The sequence below is a fragment of the Pomacea canaliculata genome, linkage group LG8 (assembly GCF_003073045.1).
Source record: "Pomacea canaliculata isolate SZHN2017 linkage group LG8, ASM307304v1, whole genome shotgun sequence".
Taxonomy (NCBI): domain Eukaryota; kingdom Metazoa; phylum Mollusca; class Gastropoda; order Architaenioglossa; family Ampullariidae; genus Pomacea; species Pomacea canaliculata.
The window spans coordinates 17,961,543-17,972,203 of NC_037597.1; the positions used below are offsets into that span (position 1 = coordinate 17,961,543).

General features: G+C 42.4%; 1 protein-coding gene and 1 long non-coding RNA gene across 3 annotated transcripts; one reads left to right on the plus strand and one right to left on the minus strand.

The window, feature by feature from the left end:
- Positions 1-605: 605 nt before the first annotated feature.
- Positions 606-2,486, plus strand: LOC112570157. 2 transcript variants are annotated; one of them, XR_003100595.1, is made up of 3 exons: positions 606-810; positions 1,105-1,236; positions 2,428-2,486. It is a non-coding gene; the product is annotated as an uncharacterized LOC112570157 (long non-coding RNA). The 2 variants fall into 2 exon arrangements; XR_003100596.1 differs by having other exon boundaries at positions 793-850.
- Positions 2,487-3,064: 578 nt separating this feature from the next.
- Positions 3,065-7,734, minus strand: LOC112570151 (cystatin-C-like). Its single transcript, XM_025248438.1, has 5 exons — positions 7,233-7,734; positions 5,390-5,443; positions 4,496-4,765; positions 3,985-4,107; positions 3,065-3,502 (listed from the first exon to the last, which is right to left on the minus strand). The coding sequence occupies exons 1-5, from the start codon at positions 7,428-7,430 to the stop codon at positions 3,422-3,424; spliced, it is 726 nt and encodes a 241-aa protein (XP_025104223.1). The 5' UTR covers positions 7,431-7,734; the 3' UTR covers positions 3,065-3,421.
- Positions 7,735-10,661: the final 2,927 nt, after the last annotated feature.

A 10,661-nucleotide genomic window follows, 5' to 3' on the forward strand; every position in this document is an offset into this window, starting at 1 on the left:
TATTTATATAATTCCCTGTAAAAGAAGCATGTTCTTTAATCGCCAATCTAATAAGTTCACTGTTGTGTTGTTTGTGATCCTTAAAATGCTTTTTTGTTGTTAAAATGAGATTTTCTGCCAAATAGAAAACTGTCAGAGGATCCGCCGATAAAGGTAGATGACTGATAACGCTGTGGGGTGCAGTAGTCTAGTTTGACACAAAAGATTTGGCAAGGGACGTGTTGTTTTTGATGGTTGAGGTCAAAGGTCTTCCTTGCAGCTTTGCTACCTGTGTCCGGTTTCGTTCTGTGACGCACGCACAAGGTGAGAGTGTGTCCAGCCTGTCTGCTAGCCGACTCTTGCCGCACGGATGTTTCGAAAACAAATAAAAGAGAGAAATTTCAAACAAAAAGTAACAGGGATATTTGCATGCCATTGTTCTCTCTCTCTCTCTCTCACATACACACACACACTTTCTCGCTTCACACCACTTTTTTAGTTTTTCCAAGTATTACAGTGAGTGAGCGAGTATATGCAATACAGCAGGAAGCTGTAGAGGAAAATGTCTATATATATATATCAACACGTTATCTTCAATACACCAATAACTCCATGAATCAAATCTATAAATACATCTAGACTCAGCCACCCCAATATTCCCCTTATCAACATCTGTTTGCTCTCATGCTGACCACATTTGCGGAAAACAAGTTTTAGGTTTAGGTCGTCTGGCTGTCAACTTAATATTTTGCTCAGCAAAAACTCCTCGGTACTCCCTTGTCTATGAAGACCTTTGGATAAAATTGGAATTTCCTCATTCATGGGTCTAGGGTCGGTACATGAGTGTGAATTCTTGTGTGCATGCGCGAATGTAAGTGCGCTCGTGCGTTTTTGCTTTATTAAATTAGTTAAAGAGGGATTGGCGTCCGCTTGCTGCTGTGTGTTTCTTTTGTTTATTATGCATATCGATGAAGTTCTAATCGATGTGTGGTGTAGCAGCAGGCAATATTTTAAAAATTATTTCAGGACTAGTATAGCTGATGGTAACCGTAATGCAGCGTAAAACACAGTCAACCATAGTAGAGTGGTATGACTAGTGACTGTGTCCATTCCTTGTGTTCCCAGACTCTTTAGTACAGAGCAGTCAGGGGTTTGCATGTTTTTCCCCACCATGCATGAGCGATTCAACTGGGAAGTCGTCAAATCCACGTGACTGTCCTCCCTCCAGGCTGCATACCGCTCTTTTGAAGCATTCTGGTAGGTCTACGTGTTTTCTGGTTGTTTTAATTGTGTTTCTGTCTTCAGCTAGAAGTTGTACAGAACTTTGTGATTTTCCGCTCTGTGAAAAGGCCGCCATCGCTGTCTTCGATGACTTGAGGTCTTGAGCCGAGCTGACTTCGTGAGGATGTCCAGTAGTTGGTAGGCTTTGAACCCACGCGATTCCCTCCTCTATCGTCCGGACCTAGCCCTCGATCTTGTTTTCCCAAACTGTCTTCTTCCCATTCCTGAAGTCACAATTCACTTCTTTGTACCCGACATCAGCTTTTGGGCTGCTTTTCCTCTTTCTTCAAGTTCAAGGCCTCTTCTTTGGAAACTGAAGCCTAGGATGTCGTTCATAAACAAGGGTTGTTTCTTTGTTTAAGCGACAGAAACTTAAAAACTGCCTGTTGAGCAGGATGTGGACTATTATAAATTTCACAGAAAGTATTTCACAATCCAGTATCGTATTTGCAAAGAAAACGGAATCCCATTTATCTGCCATGTCTTGAGCCAGACACTGTGCCAACATGATGATGATGATAATAATAATTATTATTATTACTGTAATTATTACTTTAATTATTATTATTATTTGATGATCGATTGTTAACTTGCTGTGCCTACACTCTACTGCTTTAAAAAATTTTAAAGCTTATTTGCTGTAAACAGTTTATGACATCCCTGTTCATCATGGAACAGGACAAATGAGGTAAATATAAAAATAATGAGAAAGAAGAATTTTTTTTGTAAAACAGGAAAGCTGCTTTGTATGTGCCATAAATGAGTCTGACTTGTTAATCTTTACTTAGAAATAAGGCTATTAATGTCACTGTACTTATTTTGCTTTACAGTTGAAGAGTAGCAAAATGTGACTATTCGTGACCTACTACAATAGTATTTTATTATTTACAATGATTTCAATACACTACAATATGCGTCCTTTAAACCAGTATGTGCTCTATTTAAGTGGGGGCTACAACTGGTTTGAACTGTAGAGGAAAATAACTGTTACAAATTTTGAAAGGTTAGTTTTCACAGAGCTGTTTAAACATTCCTACCTATTAAAACACGTAATGAATAATCTATAAAATATAGAAGATAAGCGGGTATAAAGTTATGTGGGTTTTCCCTTATGTGTGCCGTTAACATATGCCTTTGCTAGCTCACATCTCTTTCTACTGTGCACAGGGCCGCCGAGAGCCAGCCCGGGCCCCGGGACAGACGACCTCTCCGGGCCCCTTGTACTTGTAATCGTAAATTATTTTCCCAGTATATAATGTATGTTTACAATTCGAATCTCAATATCTACACTCAAACTCAACTTCTGCATGTGTAATGCTTGGGTGTTCTGTCCTTAGACCTTTCTTTAAAAGAAAAAGAAAAGGAGAAGAAGAAAAAAAAATCCACTGACCAAGGCCGGGCCCCCTTCACAGCCGCGGGCCCGGGTACACCAGACCCCCTGTCCCCCCCTCTCGTCAGGCCTGACTGTGCAAGCCAGTTTAATTTAGAATGTAGCAAAGCATGACCAGTGAATTAACGAACAGCAACTACGAGTGTGATTGTGAGCCATATAGATTGAGCGTTGCTTATTATTACAAATAATCATGTGGCCTGACTTTAAATGCATAATAAACTGGCGCCAGATGGTCTTTGGGAAAAATAATCACTGAGATGTTTGATATGAAATTTTGAAAGAACTAATGGGAGAGCAATGTGATGACTCAATTTCTGCACGTAAGGAGTTATTTCCCTTGGTACTCCCGACTTCTGTAGTGCGCCCGCTGCACGCGCCCCTTTCACACACATCAAACGGAGTGTCTTTTAGTATCTTTTTCAATATGTTTTTATTTATTTTCATTGTACACAGAGCCTGATATCTAATGCAAAAAACTGGGAATTTTGGTTAATTTTTCAGCTGTGTGCTTTAGTGAAGTGGATTTCGGCGAATAAAAAGGTCTTCTCAATACAAAAATGAAGGCACAAACCGTTGAATACAAACTGTTGATGTGCCAGTGAAGCCAAGATACTTTAGAAGAAGTGATCTAATCTAGAATTAAAAAAATAAGTAATTGCCGGCAAGCGGTGGAGGCTTTACTCTCTATGGGCGGCTATCTTTATGTTTAACTGCGGTGCCGACAAGTGAATGGAGTCTGCGGTCACCCGGCATCCCTGCTGCGCACACCTAGCTGCATTTCATTTCTGTTAAGGAATAAACAGGGTCCTGCCATGGCTGGGACTGGACAACCAAATCACAGGTTGTGGTCTGAAATAAATAAGGTTTAGAACCGTGAGTTTCTTTTCGTTTAACATGCTGTAAACAAATAACAAATTTATTATTAGTAAATGAAGCCGATAGTCATAAGTCGTTAGCAACTTGTAGTTTCTACATCTGTAAACTGCCGAACGTTAGTAACATAAAAACACAAGAAGTGGTTATCAAAGTATTCTGACTCATCTTGACACAGTGTGCATGTGTTCCATGCCTGTCGTCTGACTAAGACATCATTGGTCGCGGTTATACAGCGTTAGTATGTCATGTCCCCAAGATACAGTCAAGGAAAAGCCTCTGGTTTTTATAGTTAAAATGCGGAGGCTAGACCCCGCGAACACTACCTCATTATTCTTTACCCGAGGGCATCTTAGCCAACACTGGACAACGCTTCGAAAACGTCCCACATTGCCCCAGGGGTAACGACTTGCCCTCGCTCTATAACAACAGAACCATCAGGAGTTGGCGTCACTAACCCTGGCGTTATCAGAAACCGCACAGGCCGAGAGGTCGGTCTGCGGACAGCTGGTGGCCGTCTTCGTGCATGATGACGTCAGAAGGGGCACGCTGTAAAAGCGGTAGGTCGTCCCAGCGGTCATCTGCAGCCAAAGAAATTTATTTCAGCTCTACTCAAGCATTGTTTCATTTCACTTATGTCCTGGACTACGTGATCAGACAAAGAAATATTTATGAAGTTCTGGCCTGTGGGTTTACTTCTGGTGACGTGCACTGGATGTCATTTTTCTCTGTAAAGCCTATCGGTGTGCGGGCGTGTGTATGTGTAATGGGGAGTAGGAGAGGGGGGGGGGGGTTGTGTGCATGCGTGTGTGTTTCCTCGTTGAATGCTTAACATAAAACCCTACCCCCTTGAAACGACCATATATATACCTATAGAGATCAAAGAGGACTGCTAGGTACTGGTGTAAGTCACACTGGACGACAACAGTTAGCCGCTGTCTGTACGGCATGCTGGAACACAAATGTTACCTGCTGTGTGTACGTCACACCGGACGAGTCACCAAGCACCGACAAGAACATGTCGTTGCTGGCGGTGTTGACGGCGCAGACAGCGAAGTTAAGGGCATCGGCCACCTCCTTGGCAGGACTGGTCCCCAGAACTTTACGGGTGCTGGGACGACCAAGTAACGGTCGTCTAATGGGACTCTTGGAGCACTCGGGGATCTTAGTGAGCACAAGGCCGCTCGCGTCTTTTATCCACGAGCGGTACCACACCTCAACTTTACAGAAATCGTCTCCCTGAACAAAAAAATTCAGTACAGTATTATAAGTACCAACAAGTAGCATCAACACAGCCCTTAAATCTCATGCCCTTAAAATATATCACAATATTTCTGTCTATGGCATACCATATCCCGTAATTGGAACCTCTCTTATTGAGATTGTTTGTAGTCGGACCTCTCTGTCAAGCAGGAAAATCATAATTTTTATTTCTTATATGACCGAACATGATTGGAGCTTTAGCAACCCAACCATGTTTCCGTTCTCTCAGCTGACTTACCGTTTCCTAACACCAATTTTCTTCCCGTCTGCTCTTTTCGAATGACATATTCTTACAGTGTCAGTAGACAAACACAAACAGTGTAACAAATAACCAACCAGCCACCCAGTCTCACTTTCTCTCTCACAATCTCGCGCGAGTGCTTAGTAAAGAATAATAAAAGTAATTATTATTAGGAATTATTTCTACAAGACTGCTTGTCGAAGCTTCAAAGCGCGTTAGAGTTACTCATTCTATATTCGTGTCTTTATTTTCACTCACACGGGACTAACTGCATACAGAGAGGAGATCATCGCCAGTCAGAACAACGACTGAAGAAGTCAGCAAGGAAGAAAGAAAGAAGAAAAATACATGACGTGTACCTTTGGATCTCCGGTAAGACGAAGGGTAAGGTAGAGCTTCTCTCCATTGACAACCTGAGGCAGACATGCAACACCTCTGTTAACGACAGAACTCAGTCACATATTCCAAAGAAAAAAAAAGCAAATGTTTGATATCAGACATAATTATGTACTTGACTTCTACTGATGTTCTTCGGGTTATCAGCAGGGTTTGTGTTTGGACAGCAATCTCTTCCAGGAACCTAGTGAGGTGAGTCGTAATTTTTAACACGTACCTTACAAGCTAGCTAAAGATGCGATTTAAAAAATTGATTGCAGGCGATCATTCAATTATAATTATTGGTCAAATCTTTCATTTGTGCGATGACGGTTTTAGACTTTATCTCAGACTGAATCATAACAGAACAAACGGGTTGTCTAACATCCAGGAGAAACATAAACTGCTGCTTCATATACAGCGATTCCCAGTCTAACCGTGCGAAGCTGTAGTAGAAATATTAGTGACACATGCCGAGTATTTCTGCCTTGGCAAGTCCATAGACAGTACCAAGCGATCCGTAAAGAGCGATTTTTTTTTATTTTTTGTGTGACAAATGAACATTATAACCCAGCTGAATGTGCATCACGTGTGGCATTCCTTCCTTCCACACAAACTTATCCACTTGGGTTTTTTTCTGTTGACTTCCCGCCTACAGACTTCACCAAGCGTGACTGTCACATGATAAAGACCAGAGACAGAACTGTAATGGATCCGCTCGCGCAATGGAATGTTTTTAAGCTTCGCAACATCACTAACAAAACCACTTGCATCCATACAAACAAAAAAGGTAATATAAGTATGAAGTATATAATTAAGGTAAGAAGACAAATCGTGTTAATAAAATATATACAACTAAATGACTGCATAAAAATCATGCAGACTTATCTTTACGAACTCTCATGATGTGTATCCACTGTTGAATCTACCCGACTTCCGTCCTTTCCACCTTTCTCTTCTCTCATTTTACGGACCGAGACTTTTGCGGCGTTAAAGTAGAAAACTGGTTTTGTGCAAGCTCCTTTGTCCAGTCCTGATAATCTGCTCCCACTGGTCATTAACTGATCACTGATCGCTACCCTTTCCACCTAGCACCTCGGCAAGTACTTTCAATGGTTCTCTTTTCTCTTTCTCATCTTACAGAAGAACCAACAAGTTTTTAAAACGGCACTGACTATAATGCTTGTTGCTAATAATAGTAGAAACGTGGTTTTCCACAAGAACTCATTACTAATTTACGACCAGATGTGTCAAAGAAGGGCTTATTAAAATTAAACCTTTTTAGAGAATTTGCAAACTAATGCAGACAACAAATCTGCAGCACCTTTTTTCTAGTCGTATTTTGCTGTTTGGTCTAAAGTTCAAGCTGTAAAAGCTTCATCATCTGGACCACCTAATGGCAGTGCTCCCTTCCCGTGCCAAGAGATGCTGCCCAAACACATTCCAATAGCCAGCGCCGCTCGCTCTAACAGATCGAGTTTGTCGAAAACTATAGAAAAGTATATAGCCTATAAAAAAAAAATAAATTGGGATCCAAGCATTTCGCGGATTAATGGCCCTACGTTGTATTACATTTACTGGTAGGCCTGCCAATCATAGAAAAGTTTTTGTGTAAAATATTTATATTTCGATATTACGACGACAAATTGAAAAGTAACCAAAGTGGGATCAGTTGCATATCTCAGAAATTGAGAAGATATTTACAAGGGACATCGCTGACCAGTGTTCAACACAAAGTCCAGCACAATTACACGAGATCGGTACCAGGAAGTGAAAACCTGTGGCGTCAGGCCGCCATTTTTAAACCCCAAACTGTATATACTGTACCTGTGACCGAGCGTTGACGATCTCCGCTAGACGTCGTACAGCTGGGTCGCCGTTTGCTCGGAAATAGTTATTTATCATGCTGACAGCATATCTCACTGGTTCAGAGTTAGGATCCACCGTGGAGTTTGCTATCCCCCCAGTCAACATGGCCTCTGCCACGACGGGCAGGAGACACAACAACAACAATGGAGCGGTCATTTCTCCGTCTTCTCCGGCTGTCAGCTATGTGATGGCGGTTGTCTTGCTCTCGCTGACAGTGTACAACGAGACGATATATATATAGGCACAACCACTACCGTATGCTTCGGAAAAAACCGACTGCTACAAGTTTTCGTGAGAAGCGCATGCCTACCGCTGACAGTGCTTTCTTTCCTTCTCCCCCATCTAGTTCACAGCACAAGGTCACAGAGTTAATCCGAGGCAAAGCAGACGACATGCTGCATTTGCGGTTTCTGTAATGTGGGTTGTTTTACATGCTTGGGTTGCTAGCCCCACGCCCAACCCTCCTTTATCCTTCATTGGGACCGGCAGGTAACCCGAGAGGTTCCAGGCGAAGTAATGGCGCTACGCTCCGCTGCAGGTGAATCGGAAGAAAGCAGACGACAGCACAGCGCGGGTGACGTAGACCCATCTGTTACTATAAATAGCAATCTAACACGCAGTGCTTGCACCGCACACTCGCTCGTCACCACCGCAGTGAGAGGCTCAGGTTTCAAATCTCGTCTCGGGACACTCTCTGTATGTGACACCTGCTCACAGGGTTGGATGTCGAGGGATTTTCTCCGGTTTCATCCCCCTCCCTCTTCCCCCCATGGTACGAAATCGCCGCAAGGTGACAATGACGATGAACAATTAACTTTATTTGTCCCACTGGGACTGACATGGGAAGATGCTCTAGTTACAGCAAAGTTAAAAATAAAAGTAGAACAAAGTTCGTTGCAAGGCGCAGCGTTAAGATGTACATTAGGACGTGAAAAGAAGATAAGTGACAATTATATAAATGTAAAACAAACAACAAATCTGTATAGTAGTATGAAACATGTACGCATACACACCCACACAGGACAGGTACAGGCTGGCGGTGGGGGGTAATTACCGACCGGGTGACGACCCTGTGACCGAAGAAAAGCGGGGTGGGTCGACTAGCGACAGGATGTAGGTGCGGGGATGTGTTTGGAGGAAAGTCGGGCTAGAAGGTCGGGTGAAGAGGCCAGTGGGGACAGCGCAGATGAAAATAATACCGCGAAAATGTCTGCTAATCCATTCAGCAACACTAGAAGATCCAAAGTTTCTACGCAAGAGCATACCTCGCTTCAACGTCGAGTCTTGCTACACTGGCTCACGCCATTGAGTTTGACTGATTTCCTAGTGCGGTCCTTGTTCTGAGTAACAGACGCCATAGACTTGACCCCCTGCCAGGCATGTCAAAGGTCGCCAGCACAGTGACACAACTCTGTCTTGTCTTTATTCTCTCTTTTAGCTCTTTTGATCGCGTCCCTTACCTCTCTATCCGTAGATCTTTTAGCCAAGCCATCACCGGCGAAATAAATACGTTTTTTGTTTGTTCTTATTACTACCTGTTTCAAGCTCATATAGTTACCAACGGTTTGTTGTTTGGAAATATGCAAATGGTTTTACTAGGTATTACAGAATCAACACAGAAAGAAATGTAAGAGGAAACAACATCTGTCAGTTCATCAAGGCAATCACATGAGCTGTAGAAATCATCCCACACTGTACAATCAAAACAGCCTCGCTAACATTCAACACTTGAATTCATCCGTTCAACCATGAACTACGATATCCACGACCTCGGTCCAACGCTTCACTGCAGGCTTCATGCCTTCATACACTCTTTCAGTGTACAACACTTACCTGTACATTGATAAAATGATAACCCTTGCGATTGACATATTCATGTTCGTTTCTTGCAGTGCCAGGGGACTGAATTGGAATTTGTGTCCCATCAATGCATCCAAGGACATTTGGGATGTGATGCCTTTGAAAGAATTTTTCTTTCGTTAGCTGACTTTCTTCTGCATTTGGCAGTCTGATTTTCTGTGGCAGGGTTCTTAAAATGGCCTGTGTGACCCGCCTTATGGTCCTACTTGCTGTGGTTTGATGCACTCCAATTAGTTCACCACAGACATCTTGGAAAGAGTCTGTGGCATAGAATCGGAGTGCCAACAAAACCTGCAACAGTTATTCAGAACTTGGCAATACAAAACAGCATGTGGGTTACGGTACAAAGCCCCAGCAAACACACACACACCTTGCAACAGGTATTGAGAAGTGAGATGCAATGAAAAAAAATGTGGGTTACAGTACAAAGCCTCAGCACACACACACACAGCCCCTGCAACAGTTATTCAGAACTTGGCAATACAAAACAGCATGTGGGTTACAGAACAAAGCCCAAGCACACACACACCCCTTGCAACAGGTATTCAGAAGTGAGATGCAATGAAAAAAAATGTGGGTTACAGTACAAAGCCTCAGCACACACACACACAGCCCCTGCAACAGTTATTCAGAACTTGGCAATACAAAACAGCATGTGGGTTACAGTACAAAGCCCCAGCACACACACACACCCCTTGCAACAGGTATTCAGAAGTGAGATGCAATGAAAAAAAATGTGGGTTACAGTACAAAGCCTCAGCACACACACACACCCCTTGCAACAGGTATTCAGAAGTGAGATGCAATGCAAAATTTTAAAAAAATGTGGGTTACATTACAATGCCTCAGCACACACACACAGCCCTTGCAACAGGTATTCAGAAGTGAGATGCAATGAAAAAAATGTGGGTTACAGTACAAAGCCTCAAAACAAACACACACACCCCTGCAACAGGTATTCAGAAGTGAGATGCAATGAAAAAAAAATGTGGGTTAGAGTGCAAAGCCTCAAAAACACACACACACCCCTGCAACAGGTATTCAGAAGTGAGATGCAATGCAAACTAAAAATTTGTGGGTTACAGTACAAAGTCTCCACACTCTCTCAAACAAGGTAAAGCCTGTGTCAAATTCTAGAAGATTCTAGATTGCAGTCATGTTAGTCTGCTCTATACCTAAGCTAGGATGTCAATTTTTCCTTTTTAAACTTAAAATATTATTTAAAAAGGAACTAATCACTGCTAAATTCAAATATACAAGAAGCTGAACGAGTTTTATTAGCAGCATAGTAACTGATTTATTCAGTACCTGTAACACTGGAGAAAGCGCCCCACGCCGATTCGATAATTGACTGCTGCTGCAATCTCATCAGTAAGTTGTAAGTTGTAAAATATGTTGTCTTGTAAATCTAAATTTCTTATAAAGTTCTTCGTCGTTGTACCGGTCGAGGGGATGATTTCTGTCCCAAAAAACACGTTCTCGGCGCAAACGTCGTCTAATACGGTTCAATACAATCCAGTCCGCCAT

Excerpts from the sequence above, each read along its gene's own strand:
- LOC112570151 (XM_025248438.1), bottom strand. The coding sequence starts at position 7,430 with ATGACCGCTCCATTGTTGTTGTTGTGTCTCCTGCCCGTCGTGGCAGAG. Across the intron at positions 4,108-4,495 it reads GTGTGACGTACACACAGCAG|ATGACCGCTGGGACGACCTA; the intron begins GTAACATTTGTG and ends CTTTGGCTGCAG. Across the intron at positions 3,503-3,984 it reads CGGTTTCTGATAACGCCAGG|ACCACAACCTGTGATTTGGT; the intron begins GTTAGTGACGCC and ends TATTTATTTCAG.